The sequence below is a fragment of the Microtus ochrogaster genome, chromosome 4 (genome assembly GCF_000317375.1).
Source record: "Microtus ochrogaster isolate Prairie Vole_2 chromosome 4, MicOch1.0, whole genome shotgun sequence".
Taxonomy (NCBI): domain Eukaryota; kingdom Metazoa; phylum Chordata; class Mammalia; order Rodentia; family Cricetidae; genus Microtus; species Microtus ochrogaster.
The window spans coordinates 37530803-37546363 of NC_022011.1; the positions used below are offsets into that span (position 1 = coordinate 37530803).

Here is a 15561-nt window from a genome sequence, read left to right on the forward strand (position 1 = left end):
GAGGGAGAGGGACTTGATGGGGGAGGGGGAGGGAAATGGGAGGCGGTGGCGGGGAGGAGGCGGAAATCCTTAATAAATAAATAAATTAAAAATAAAAAAATAAACCTGGATATTTCTTTTAAAAAAAAAGAAAGGCCTAACAATTAAAAATGCATACTTCAGTATAATAAAGGCTATATATGGCAAGGTTATAGCCAACATTATACTAAATGGAAAAAATTCAAATTATTTCATCTAAAATCAGGGAAAGTATTCTGTCCACTATAGTCTATGTAATATTTGACATTTTGATAAGCAATAAACAAATAAAAAGAAATAAAAGGAGTTTCAAATAATAAAAAGGTTAAATTATTACCATATACTGTTGTCATTAAAGACTAAAGACTGCATACTAAAAAGATGTGATAAACATTTTTATTAAAATAAAAGAATACAAAAAATCAGCATATAAAATTGGTAGCTTTTCTATATGAATAATAAACTTTCTGAGAAAAAATTCAGTTTTAAAGATACATTCATAGTAGCTTCAAAATAACTTAATAAATACGTTGGACCATAGCTAACAAAGGTAGTAAGAGGCCACCACAATGGGAACTTCAGAAAGCTGGAGGAGAAAATTAAAACAGAGAGTCGTGAGAATATGGAAAGATCTCCCATTCATACAGGTGAGCAGAATCAGTACTGTAAAATGGCTACTTTACCAAAAGCAATCAACAATTCAAAATAATCTCCATCAAAATTTCAGTGACATTCTTCACAGAATTAGGAGGGAAAATATTTGTTTATAATTTCTTTTTAAAAAGGAAAACAAACTATATTTTTTTTTCATTTTGCATACCAGTTCCCACTCCCTCCCCTCCTCTCATTCCCTCCACTTACCCTCCCCTGCCATCCACTCCTCAGAAGAGGGTAAGGCACATTGCTTTGGGGAAGGTCCAAGGCCCTCCCTATTTTATCTAGACTGAGAAAATATCCATTTAAAGAGAATGGGTTCCAAAAAGCCAGTACAAGCAGTAGGGATAAAGCCTGGTGCCACTGCCAGTGTCCCCACAGTCTGCCCCAGCCAAACAACTGTCACCCACATTCAGAGGGACAAGTTTAGATCTATGTTGGTTCCTTCCCTGTCCAGCTGGAGTTAGTGAGCTCCCATAAGAGGAAAATTTTAAAATTCATTCAGACACATAAAATGCTCCAAATAGCAGAGAGAGAGTTTCTAAAAGCATCACAATAGATGATTTTAAATTTTATTCTAGTCATAGTTAGAAAAAACTGTGTGGTACTGGAACTATACATACATACATACATACGTGTGTGTGTGTGTGTGTGTGTGTGTGTGTGTGTGTGTGTGTGTGTGTACACATAGACTAATGGAATACAATAAAGAACCAAGCAATAAACCCACACAGTCAAAGTCACCTGATTAACCAAGGTGTCAAAAAACTTATGCACTGAAGGAACTGTTTCCTCCTCAACAACTGGTGCTGGAGAAAATGGATGCCTACATCATGAGATGAATAAAACTAAATACCTACCTCTCACCTCTCACTCACATCAAAATGGGTGAAAGACCTTGTCGTAAGTCCTGAAGTCTAAAACTGCTAGAGAAAAAGACAGTAAAAAAACACATCAGAATACAAGACAAACAAGCAGTTTCTAAAAATACCCCAATGATCCATGAAATAATCAAAAGTCAATAAATGAGGTTTGACATTAAAAGCTTCTACTCAGCAAAGGAAACAAACAGCACAGTGAAGAAATAATCTACATGGTAGAAGAAAAATCTTGTCAAACCATACATCTGACCTGTACACCAATATCTAGAATCTATAAAGAAATCAACACTGAAAAATCATCCAATCAATAAATAAACAAGTGAATTGAATAGATAGTTCTCAAGGAGAAATGCCAGTATGAAAGATGTTCAATATGCTTAGCCATCAGGAAAGTGTAAATTAAAGTACCTTGAGATTCTATATCTCTTCAGTCAGAATGGGACCATAGAAACAGATATACAGAGAGAAGGAATAACTCTGCCTCAGAGGCAGGAGGCCTTGCTGCAGGTACACTTGAACTTGCTCTATAACAAAAAGAATGGATGTAAAAGACAGACACGGATGTGGTAGGCACTACAAAAATTAATAACAATGTAATTTATTAGAACTACAAAAAATGAATTGTGTAGAAGGGCTCAAAAATTTAAAACATAATAGTAATTATTAAGAACATGTTTGTATATTAAATAGATATTTTTAAAGTGAGCCAGAGAGACCCAATCAAAGCCTGGGGACTCCCCCAAGGAAACTTCTACAATGTCCCTAAGAGTCACAGAAAGAGTGAGTCATCCCTAGCATTCCCCAGCCACCAGCTGTCAGAGGACACATAGACCCAAAGGACACATAGACCATGGTGTGGAAAGGAGACAGCAGGAAGCACACAGAAATAATTTACTCCCTCAGGGTCAGGAAGATTTTAAGTCCACCTGTCCCTACTTCTTGGGTGGGACACAATCCTATCACCTTCCTCTGTCATGTTACCTCGAAAGCTGGGCTGAAGTGTCTCCACTACAAAAGTTCTTCTCACACCTCTGCTTCTTGGTATGTTCTTAAACCTATAGCCACTAACCATCCCTGCTGTCTGGGACAAGACACACTAAATGACTGCATGCTGGGGAAGAATAAGTCAAAAGTTCAAAGTTAAGGAAAAGACTTGCTACAGATTGAAAAATGCCAGTCAATCTGCCCTTACCAGATTTAAATGCATTTGTGAATACTCTGGGGTCTGGGGATAGGAGTTTCACAAAAAGAAGGGAACTTGCAGGAAAGAGTTAAAAGATCCTTCCAAGAAACAGGAAGCTGGAGGTGTCATCTTGAGAAATACTGATACTTATTACCAGGGTATCTACAGTGCCTGAGCCAGCAGCAGCAGCAGCAGCATCCTCTGCAGCTTTATTGGAAATGCAGAATCGCAGAACACTGCATTCAATCAACGAGACCTCCAATTGGCCCTTGTACATGTTCATAGCTGAGGATTGCTGCCAGGGAGGTCCAAGACAGCTCTGTATCAGAACCAGCTCTTTCAGTTTTTTGGCAGACTTCTGAGCCTTACTTGAGAACAATTGTTGAGAGCCTTTGAGCACTGTCTGTAGCAATCTATTTTTCACAAAGTTCCAACATATGTTCTTAATGACATCAGACCATGGAGTAGAGCTAGAACAAATGATCTAGACCAAAGTACTCAATTTGCAGATAAGAGATTAAAGAAAGACACCTAGAGACAGTACTGAGGAGTAGACAGAGACCATAGTTCATACTCCAGCTCTGTCCTCCGTGTAGCTATGCATTTTAGTCCTTTCCCTCCTTTGGAAAGCAATGTTCTGCCTTTCCAGGTAAGATTGTCCTAAACAGAGGGAAGAAATGGCTTGAGGCAGTTGCAGCAGAGATCAGAGAAGCCAGATAAGAATGCCTGCTGCGCCATCCACAGCCACCCCAGCTAAAGACATCCTTAGGGAGTATCAGGAGGAGAAGGGAAAGCTAGAAGCCAACAGACATTCATCCAGACAGCCAGGCTGTTTTCAGTGAATGCTGCATGAGGGACAGAGTCAGACAAAGTCTTTCTTTAGCTAAAATGGATGCCTCATGAGCCTTCCTCGAGATGTGTTCCTCATCTCCTGGGAAGAAGGAATTCTGTTTTGCTAACTGTGGGTAGTAACCATCCTGTTTCATCTGAAACTAAGAAGCTACACTGGGCATAGGAGTTTCGGGGAGGGGGGGGATCAAATCAGCTTCAAAGTTCTGCTAGCATTTTCCTTATTTTACAGATGGAGAAATGAAGAGATGTCCAAAGCAGATCTCCCCCTCGGTTTATAAAGGTGAGTGATATTTGGTTTTCGTAGGAAAAGACCAAAATGCTCAAGGGGCTGATTATCAGCAGTTGACTTCAGTCATGGACAACATTTATATCTGGATGGAGCTGGAGCTTCCATGCCATTTTGCTAAATATAATGTCTATAGTTTCTTGCATTTTTCTACAAATGATAGAATGTTTTTCTTCATGGCTGAATAAAATGTGTCAGTTACATTTTTCATTAATGTTTCATCTGTTTGATGGGCATCTAAGCTGATTTCACATTTTAGCTATTGTAAAACCATCAGCAATGAATGTGGATGTGCAAGCATACCAGATATGGATCTGAGTCTAGAGGGCAGAAGCTGGGGTTTCTGAGTTCTTGTGTTTATTTGCACTACACTGAATAGTTCTAGGCAAGGGAACAGTTTAAGGAACAGATACCCGGGAGCGATATCTCACCTGTGGCCTGGCACCCAGTGAGCAAAAAACGTGAGGAACAGGCTGACATGAACTCTGCAGTGATCCACAGGCAGCAACAAAGTATCCACCTCTCCCAAATTCGTATAGAAGCCAACCTTTCAGAGCATATGCGCTTGGCTGAATGACGTTCAGGTGCACTGAACAGTTGCCAGTCTTTCACCTAAGGCTGGCTCTCATTTGGTTGTCTCTGAACCCTCCTCGTCCAGTTGCCCAGTCTCATACCTCACAAGTATATCTGGGATAGGAAATAGAGTCCTTTGAATATCCAGGAATGGTACCACTGGATACGGTAGTAGTTGTGTTTTAGTTTTTTGAGAAACTACACTGCTTTCCATCATGGTTGTACTAGTTTGCACTCCCATAGACAGTGGTTAAGGGTTTCTCTGCCTAGATCTTGCCAACGTTTATCTTTCTTTACTTTGCTAACAGTGGCCATTCTGACTTGAGTGAAATGAAATCTCAAAGATTTTAATTTGCATTTCTTTCATGGCTAGATATTGAAAATGGTTTTAAGTGTTTAGTGTCGATTTGTATGGCTTGTTTTGAGAACTGTCTGTTCAGACCGCTGGCCCATTTACTGGTAGGCAATTTGTTGGTTTTGATTTTCTTACCCTTGATGCTTAATTTTGCAGTTCTTTTGCATTTGTTTGTTTTTGTTTTTTGGGGACAGGGTTTCTCTGTGTGCAGTTCTGACTGTCCTGGAACTCATCCTGAAGACCAGGCTCGCTTTGAATGCACAGAGATCTGCCTGCCTCTGCCTCCTGAGTGCTGGGATTAAAATCATGCACTATCACCACCCAGCTTTTTTTAAATAATTTTCATTTACCCTTTGATAATTTCAGACATGTACATAATAATATTTTGATTATAGTCATCTCCCTTTGCTCTCTTATGTACTTCTCACTCCTTTGTCTCAACTCTCACTCTTTGTCCCAAAAATTCCCTCTTTATTTTCTCTTATTTTACTTTTATAGGTGTTTTGCTGACATGTACCTGTCCACCAAATGAGTACTTGGTGCCCCTAAAGCCCAGAAGAGGGCCTTGGATCCTCTGGAACTGGGGTTTTTAACAGTGTGAGCTGCCATGTGGGTGCTGGGAATTGAACCTGGGTCCTCTGAAAGATTGGTCAGTGCTCTTAACCCTTGAGCCATCTCTCCAGACCTTAATTTTGCAGTTCTTTATATATTCTATCAACCCTTGTCTGAAGTATAGCCAGTGAAGAGTTTCTCCCGTTCTGTAGGCTGTCTCTCCATTCTGTTCAGCTTTCTTGTTGTGGAGAAGCTTTTTAATTTCATGTGATCTCATCTGTCAGTTCTCAGGACTGTTTCTTATGCTACTGTATTCAGATTCAGAAATTTATTGACCACACCAATGTCCTAGAGTATTCACTTAATGAAATCTTAAGTGGTTTCAGCTTTTAGATAAAGGTCTTTGATCTACTTTTAATTGCACGGAGAAGGGGGGGGTCTAATTTCATTCTTTCATAGTTACACAGGTGGATCTAGTTTTGTCAGCACTTTTTTTTTTTTTGGTTTTTCGAGACAGGGTTTCTCTGTGCTTTTTGGAGCCTGTCCTGGAATTAGCTCTGTAGACCAGGCTGGTCTCGAACTCACAGAGGTCCGCCTGCCTCTGCCTCCCGAGTGCTGGGATTAAAGGCGTGCGCCACCACCGCCCGGCTTTTGTCAGCACTATTTTTGATAACACTGTCTTTTTCTGTGCATATTTTTCATACCTTTATCAAATTTTAGTGTCCAGCTGTGTGGGTATATCTCTGGGTCTTCTATTATGTTCCACTATTGACTAAATCTTTCATATATCATAACATCACATTCCATTCCTTAATATACACAGATATTTATGCATTAAAAATTTTCAGTCTAGCTTGAGAGATGGTTCAGCAGTTAAGAGCATTGGCTGCTCTTCCAGAGGGCCTGAATTCAATTCCCAGTACCCACATAGCAGTTCATACTTGTCTGTAACTCCAACTCTAGGGGAATCCATCACCCTCACAGGCATACATGCAAGCAAAACACCAATGCACCTAAAATAAAAATAAATATTAAATATTTATCAGGAGCTTGAGAGATGGCCAAGCCATTAAGAGCATATACTGCTCTTCCAGAGGACCTGAGTTGAATTTCCAGCACCCATATCAGGTTCCAGGGAATCAGATGCCTCTAAATTCTTTGAGCACACACACGCATGCACATACCCCCACACACACTCACACTCGTATAAGTAATTACAAATAAAATAAATCTAAAAGTTAGTTTAATTCAAAAAATTTTAGTCCACATGTGGTGGTGCACACCTTTAATCCTATTACTCTGAGGCAGCAGCAGACAGATCTATGTGAGATTGAGGTCATCCTGGCTACATAGTGAATCCCAGGACAGCCAGGGGTATGTAGAGAGATCTTATCTCAAAATAATAGATAAAAAGATTAATGATAGGTAGGTAGATAGATGATAGATAGATAGATAGATAGATAGATAGATAGATAGATAGATAGAGATATAGATAGATGATAGAGAGATAGAGGAGAGATAGAGAGAGAGAGAGAGAGAGAGAGAGAGAGAGAGAGAGAGAGAGATGATACACAAAGAAGTGGTCTGTAGGTCCTAGATAAAGTGAATAAATGAAAAGACAAGCATATGAAGCAACACTGCCTATGGGGAATTTCACTAATTTTGACTGCCTTAAAGCTGTCTCACTGAAACTTTCAATGAAAGCTTGCTCTGTTCCAGACACTGTGAGATGTTCCCCAGGCATTATCTTACTCAGTCCTTGCCACTTCCCCTCATTATACAGAGAAGAAAAAAATAGGTCTTAGAAAAGTAAAGAGTCAACGGTTACACCCTCGTCCCTCCCACACCTCATTGTCTTTCCAAGACACATGCTCACTCTTTTCCCAGGTCTTATCCAAAGGAAAGAATTTCTCTCAACAAACCTTAAATGCCATAACAGGTGAGGCAGTTGCTGCCCATTCTAATGCCGCCTTTCCTCCCTGGTAAATTGGTAAAGAAAATGAACATATAGTCATGACATTTTCAATTTCTATACACTATATTTGATCCAATTCACTGTCATTCATTTCACAAGTATTGACACTTGCACTATTCTCAGGACTGTAGACAGAGCAGTAAGACGGACTTCTGCCTCTGTGGAGATGAAGCTGCAATGACTTTTCAGAGTTAGGAATGGGTTACGATGGTTATGATGGTGTCAAAGGCTGCACAGGCAATTTTGTCCAGTTAAGGCTAGAACCCAGGATACAGGACTTTCTCTTCTATGACAGATACAGCCTTTCCCTCTTTCTCCCTCTTCTTAGTCTCTATCCAACAGGATGAATTCAGAGAACTCCACTTGGTCCAGAGTTACACCTGCTGAGTTTATCCTCTTGGGGATCACGAATCATTGGGACCTACGTGTGACCCTCTTCCTGATATTCCTGCCCATCTACTTTGTCAGCCTGCTGGGAAATGTGGGCATGGTGCTACTCATTCGTGTGGATGCCAGGCTCCACACACCCATGTACTTCTTCCTGGCCAACCTCTCCCTGCTAGATGCCTTCTATTCCTCTGCCATCAGCCCCAAGATGCTAGTTGACCTCCTACTGTCCCATGCCACCATCCCATATATAGCCTGTGCCCTCCAGATGTTTGTCTTCGCGGGGCTGGCTGATGCTGAGTGCTGCCTGTTAGCAGTCATGGCCTATGATCGCTATGTGGCCATTGGGAACCCTCTTCTCTATACGACAGTTATGTCACCCCGACTATGCCTGACCTTACTAGGGGCATCAGGCCTGACTGGAGCAGTGAGTGCCTTTGTACATACAGCCTTCACCTTCCGCCTGAGCTTCTGTGGCTCACTGGAGGTCAACAGCTTCTTCTGTGATATTCCTCCACTGTTGGCCATTTCCTGCAATGACACTAGTCTCAATGAACTCCTCCTTTTTGCTGTCTGTGGCTTTATACAGACAGCCACAGTATTGGTTATCGCTGTGTCTTATGGATTCATCGCTGGGGCTGTGATCCGCATGCAGTCAGCTGAGGGCCGTCGGCGGGCAGCTTCCACATGTGGCTCTCACCTCACAGCTGTAGCCATACTATATGGAACCCTCATTTTCATGTACCTGCGTCCCAGTTCCAGCTATGCCCTGGACACTGACAAGATGGCATCTGTGTTCTACACTCTTATCATTCCAGCTCTCAACCCACTCATATACAGCCTTAGAAACAAAGAGGTCAAGGAAGCCCTTCGGCGCACCTGGAATCGGTTCTGCGGCCGAGCGTGGAGCACCAGTGATTGATCACAGGAAGCGGGTTAGGAATGAAGACACTCTTTCTGTCACTGTGGATAAAGAAAGGTGTTCCTCAGATTTGGATGGGATGCCTCCTGTCATTATTGGAGGGACTATAAAAGGAGAGGGGAATGAAAACATACACAAGGGAGGCAGAAACCTAAGATAGTCTAGAGTAAGAGCTAAAGAGAGCACCAAGACCAGGTAATGTTGCTATGCAGGTGCCTCAGGTTCCTTGGGTTTCAAAATGCTTAAGTTCCTAGATGTCACCTGGTGAAGCATCAGAGGTTTGTTTTCACCTGTGTAAGGAAGATGCTGATCCCTAGAAACTCCAAATGAGATCCACATTAGCTCTAAGTGTCCCTAAATTCCTGCCCAGTTGGGTTTCTTCACTGCCGGTAGGTATCCTTGCTCCTCAGAACTTCAAAAAATTATCTTCAGAAACCATGACCCAGAATGAATATGATGGAACAAGTACCCAGCCTTGCATGCAGCCTGTGTGCTCTGTGTCTCTGCAAAGGGCATGAGCAGGGCCATGTTGGGAGGCTGAAGAGGTTGTGAGGGACCATAGGCAGGTGAAATAGATTTTCTTCACCAGCACAGGTTACTGTGCAGACAGCCAGCAGCAGGCACACACACACACACACACACACACACACACACACACACACACACAGAGGCCACATGGAGGTAGGCACATGGGCCTACACAGAGAGATATACATATAGACCAGAAAAGGCTAAAACAAGGCAAAGAGCTCAGTCCCTGACCTCAAGGCCACATTTATACAGAATGCCACAATATTACATCACTACTTACCTTGGCGGGGGGGGTCTCAGACATGTAATATCAGCTATTTTGTGCTGTCCATTGTCAGTAATATTTTAGCTGACTCACACCAGATATCCACATTAGCAACATATTGTCTAACTTATGAGTTGTCTCTATGATCTTCTGTTTCCATCACTGAGTCAGGCACAAAAACATTTAGATGTCTGATTGACATACTTTAAGTAATTTTAAGCTTTTGGGTTATTGATACTGGGTAATTTTTCTTTAAGCTTAATAGTAAGTTTGGTTTGTTGGTAAATTTATCTAAATTTCATCAGGAGTTACAAGCATTCTCAGATTAACATACAGATGGTCAGGGTTGATATCATGTGATTTATGTTATATATATTATCCAATGGTAAGATTGGGGTTAGGGAAAGAAATAGCAAAACTCTGACCAATGGTCAGTCACTATCATCCTCCAAGCCCTGGGGCACAGTGGACCCTCTAGAAGTAGAGCTCTTGAGTGTTCATCCACAAAGAGCTCACAATTTTTATACATTTCCCTTATCTTCCTGACTCAGTTCCACAGAGGCAAGGCTCAACACTGCATCTACCTGGGAAGCCTTTCCTTGTATGGACAGGGTAGGAATGGACCTTGGGAGTTACAGACAGGTAGAACACAGCCAGTGCTAAATTCCACTTCTTGGTGATTCCCTTTTCAGTCCCTGAGTGAGTATAGCTGATAGGGGGACAACTTGGTAAGGTGTGGAATTCAAACAATGTTTTATTCTGAGTCTCCTCTAAGTCACTTCTGCGGGCTCCAGTTAGGAACTGGGCTTACCTTTGCACACTCCATGTGAAGAAGAAATCAGCCACCTAGCACTTAGAATGAAGAAATAGTAAATACTTCAACCACAAGGTTCTCTCTCTCTCCTTTTCCTTCTCCTTCCTTTCTCCCTCCTTCCTTTCCCAATCTATCTTTTTCTCTATATATAACTATGGCATTCTTGAACGTTCACGCTAATGGAGAAAAGTATGTGGCCAACTAGAACAGCTATTCAAATGTGAGAGAACGTCGTGGGGATTCCAACATCTCATTTCTATTTCCTCAGAATTATCTTGGCCTTAAACTTGAAAGTCCCATATCCTAAGGTCATACTCAGTCCTGGGCAGGATGGTTAGTTGCCGTATTGAACCCATGGCCTCATACATGCTAAACAAGCATTCTCCGGCTGCTCTGGATTCTCAGCCCTCTTTGTGTGGTCTGGTTAAGTTACCCTGCCTGGCCTTGAACTCATTCTATAGCCCAAGCAGGCCCAAAATTTGTGATCCTCGTGCCTCCACCTCCCAAAGAGCTGGATTACAGGTCTATACTACGAGACCTATCTAAATTATACACAATATACACACACCTAAAGAGGCATGGCCAGTGGGGGTCAGGGTAAGGCTTCCTAACACCATGGTACTGTCCAGGTACCCTATAAAGACTCACCTTGATTAGAAAATTTTTCAAGAGACTTATAATTCTGTCCATCATCTTGGTGCTGTCTGTCATCTTAGTAGTGAAGGATGTACCTGGGTCCTTCCATGTGATTAGCATCAGTGGAAAGACAGATAAATAATTTTATAAGTCCTAAAATTCAACTAGAAGGAACATGAAGCCATGGTTATTATGCTGAACCTATTTTATAGATAAGAAAACAAATTAGTGAAAAGAGGGAGGGACAGGAAGATAGTAACAGAGCCCAACCTGGAGAATAAAGAAGAAACAGATGTGTTCCCACCATAAAATTTCCCCACCTTAGTACAGCTCATCTAAGTCAGAAGAGGTATTTCCCTCTGAACTCCTTTGACCATCATTTAGGAGGAGTATGTGGACAGCTGTAGGTTTGGAGTAGGAGTGACTGAGGACTTATTAGGAGCACTCACAGCTCAGAGTGGGTTCTCACAGTTCACATAGACGAGAACTGAGAAGCAGGAGCTGTGTTACCAGTAAGGGCAAGTATGTGGAGCAAGCGCATGTAAAAGAATTGATGTCAGCAGTGGGAGAAAGAGAGTGTAACAGCATTGATTCAGCAGTGGGGTAAAGTGCATGTAAATGTATGGAAGCGACATCAGCTCAGCAAACAGGTAAATCCAAGTCCATTTTAACTGTCTTCTTGTTGAAGTAGTGAAGAAAATTTGAAGATTAATGATCTGGGAAGAAGAAAACTTCATGGCTTGGATATTTGGTGTTTATTCACCAGGCAATAGAGAATCATGGAAATTTTTTATATCAAAAGTTTCCTTTATGGTTGTTCTAACACTGTCATGGAAAGTCATTCTCACCCAAAATGCTACATGTAGGCACAATGCCTTCATATGGCCAACAGACATACATGCCTTCAATATAGATCAAATCCTTTACTAGAGACATTCATGTTCAAAGAAACACTGTTATGTGTACATTTATCACACACATACACATATGCAATTATATACACATACGCACAAACATATAGAAAGCCACATAAGTTTCCACAGCTGCATGAGGCACAGTACCCATGAACATACTCCTATAGTCCTTGCAAGAAGCACCCAGCCACGGTGCAACTGGCAGGAAGATTAGTCTCAAAAGCTAGCTAATGAAAACCCTGGACTCTCCGTTCACTTGGTTTGTATTCCACAGGTCAGCCTGACTCTTTTTTTTCCTTGCTTTTTCAAAAAAGGTACTAAGAAATAGCACCATCACTATGCACAGAGCACCTGAATGCATTCTGAGTTGAGAGCATTGCCCTGATCCCAATCAAATTGGGCCCTAAGAGGAAGGTTAACAAGTCTCAGAGATAAAAACTCTGCTCCTGGGACACAGGTCTGGGAAATGCGGATTTTTTTTCAAACAGAAGCTAAGATGTTCCCAAGGTCCCAACCTCAAAGTAGGGTCAATCACTACCTCTACAAATCCTCCCATGACAAGTTCTGTCTGATTCCTGCTGCTGTTCCACCGGGTGATGTGAGGAAGGCAGAAGGGACACTTGGGAGACAAAGAGAAGAAATTCTTTCTCTTTTTATTGGACTCTACCAGTTTTAGAAACTGATAAAAAAAAATGTGTATTTTTATTATGTTTATATTTCACATATTATAAACTAAGACAAGGTTTTAAAATAAGCAATAAAAAGAAAAAACTTGAAAAGAAATAGAGTAGTGCCCACATTGGTTGAAGAGAATATCTTCTAAGATTCAGGTCAAAAGTTTGAAATACCATGTGTACTATGTTGGTGCAGGAGAATTCTCTGTTTTCTGTCAATCATGTTTTAAATAAACACTGATTGGCCAGGCAGGAAGTATAGGTGGGAAAACCAAACAGGAAGTAGAAATGATGCAAGGAGAACAGGAGAATTCTGGGAAAGAGGAAGCTGATTCCTCCCACTCCTGCCCAGACCACTGAAGCAGCAGGATGTGATCTGCCCAACTGAAAAAGGTACTGAGCCACATTGCTAAAATAGATAAGAATAATGGGTTAATACAAGGTACAAGAGCTAATAAGTAGCCTGACCTAATAGGCCAATCAGCTTTATAACTTATAGAGATCTCTGTGTGATTTTCTTTAGGGCTTTCTGGCCGTGGGGTACCAGGCGGGACAGAAACCCCAACAAATAGGCCCCAATCATGTTACAAATGGTGCCCACATAGATAATTGCATCCACAGAAAGCCTGAGAAAGCTTGGGGAAGACTAGAGTAAAGCATTTTGGTTTTCAGCCATAGCAGGAAAAAAGCTGCACTGTTTTAAAGTACAGGCTTTCTGGGCCTTCCTGCCAGAGAAAACTCTGACTCTTTCAAGCAGGCTGTCCCTACTATGGAGCTATAGACACACTGTTGAAGCTTGCTTCCTGGCAGGGACCTTGAAATGCCATAGGAGCTTTTGAGTGTTATTTTCAAGCAGGTGGTCCAACTATGGACCTATGGACACACTGTTGCAACTTGCTTGCTGGCAGGGACCTTGAAATGCAATAGAGTTGTGGCAATAAACATGGCTCCAGCCAGTACCTCAGCCATAATTGCTTAGTGAATTAAAGGCTCACGTGGCCAGAAAAAGAGAGATATACAGTAAAGAGAGATTCAAAGAGGAAGAAAATCTCTAAATGGTTTACAGTGTGTTAAAAATATATACAGGCTAAAGGTTAAAGTTCTCAGAGAAAAAGAAAGAAAGAAAGAAAGAAAGAAAGAAAGAAAGAAAGAAAGAAAGAAAGAAGCTGTTTGTGGTAGCACACACTGGTAGGATTTGCCTGGGAGGCAGAGACAGACAGATCTCTGTGAGTTCAAGGATAGCCTGGATAGAGGGAGTTTGAGGACAAAGATACACAGAGAACCTGTCTCAAAAAGCCAAAAGTTAAAAGTAAAAAATGAAAGAAATAGAGGTTAAAATAAAGCCACATAAAGATGGAAAATACACATAGAATCTTGATACTGTATGCTATTCTGCTCTGTTTAAATTTTTTGAATGCTGAGGAAGGAGCAACAGCTGCTAAAAGATATTTACTTATAAATGCTGCAGAATTAATCCAAGATAGGTATTTCAAAATTACCTTGACTTCAAAATTGAAGTCAAAAGGCATGTTGCTTCAAAGAAGAGATTTTGTTTTGTTTCCATAGGAAATGAGAGACTGTGGATTCATTCTGAGTTAAGAAAAATCCACTTTGACCAAGGAAGACATCCAGCCCAAATGTCTGAGTTCTTCATCCAGAACAGGTTCAAGACTGCTGCCTAAGATGATCAAGACTCATAGGATACTTCAGTCAGGACTTGATCATAACTCTAAATTTTCTTTATGTCCCCATAAGATTAACAGCACCCCCAACCAGCTGGAAGTAGCCTGGAATACTATGCCCACATTTCCAAAAAATGGACTATGGATATTTTCCCTTTTTTAGAAACTAGACTTTAAAATGCTAATTAACCCAATTAAAAAATGGGGCACTGAACTGAACAGAGAATTCTCAACAGAAGAAGTTCAAATGGCCAAAAGACACTTAAGGTCATGCTCAACCTCCTTAGCGACCAAGGAGATGCAAATCAAAACAACTTTGAGATATCATCTTACACCTGTCAGAATGGCTAAAATCAAAAACACCAATGCTAGCCTTTGCTGGAGAGGTTGTGGGGTGAGAGGAACACTCATCCATTGCTGGTGGGGATGCAAACTTGTACAACCACTTTGCAAATCAGTGTGGCAGTTTCTCAGGAAATTCGGGATCAACCTACCCCTGGACCCAGCAATACCACTCTTGGGAATAAACCTAAGAGATGCCCTATCATATGACAAAAGCATTTGTTCAACTATGTTCATAGCAGCATTGTTTGTAATAGCCAGAACCTGGAAACAACCTAGATGTCCTTCAATGGAAGAATGGATAAAGAAAGTGTGGAATAAGTATGCAAAGAGGTCAAGACCATGGTGGGTTCACGCCCTGGAGCAGTGTACCTGAGCTAATAGGAGCTCACCAATTCCAGCCAGACTGGGAAGAAACAAGCATAGAACCAAACTAGTCACTCTGAGTGTGGGAGACAGTTGCACAGCTAGGGAAGACTGAGGGGCCACTGGCAGTGGCACCAGGATTTATCCCTACTGCATGTACTGGCTTTTTGGGATCCTATTCTCTTTGGATGGATACTTTGCTCAGCCTAGAGATAGTAGGGAGGGCCTTAGACCTTCCACAAAGCAATGTGCCTTACAGTCTTTTTTTTTAATTTTTTATTGAGAAAAAACGTTTCCGCCTCCTCCCAGCCTTCCAATTCCTTCCACCTCCTCCCGCCCCCTCTCCCCCACCCCTCACTCCTCTTCCCCTCCCTCTCCAGTCCGAAGAGCAGTCAGGGTTCCCTGTCCGGTGAGAGTCCAAGGTCCTCCCCCCTCCGTCCAGGTCAAGGAAGGTAAACATTCAAACTGGCTAGGCTCCAGCAAAGCCAGAACATGCAGTAGGATCAAAACCCCGTGCCATTGTCCTTGGCTTCTCATCAGCCCCCATTGCTCGCCATGTTCAGAGAGTCCAGTTTTATCCCATGCTTTTTCAGTCATAGTCCAGCTGGCCTTGGTGAGCTCCCAATAGATCAGCCCCACTGTCTCAGTGGGTGGGTGCACCCCTCGTGGTCCTGACTTCCTTGCTCATCTTCTCCCTCCT

At 41.8% G+C, this 15561-nt stretch overlaps 1 protein-coding gene across 1 annotated transcript; it reads left to right on the plus strand.

Moving 5' to 3' along the window:
* The first annotated feature begins 7672 nt into the window (after window positions 1-7672).
* LOC101981507 (olfactory receptor 5C1) lies at window positions 7673-8638 on the plus strand. Its single transcript, XM_005346706.2, has one exon. The coding sequence runs from the start codon at window positions 7673-7675 to the stop codon at window positions 8636-8638; it is 966 nt and encodes a 321-aa protein (XP_005346763.1).
* The last annotated feature ends 6923 nt before the right edge of the window (window positions 8639-15561 follow it).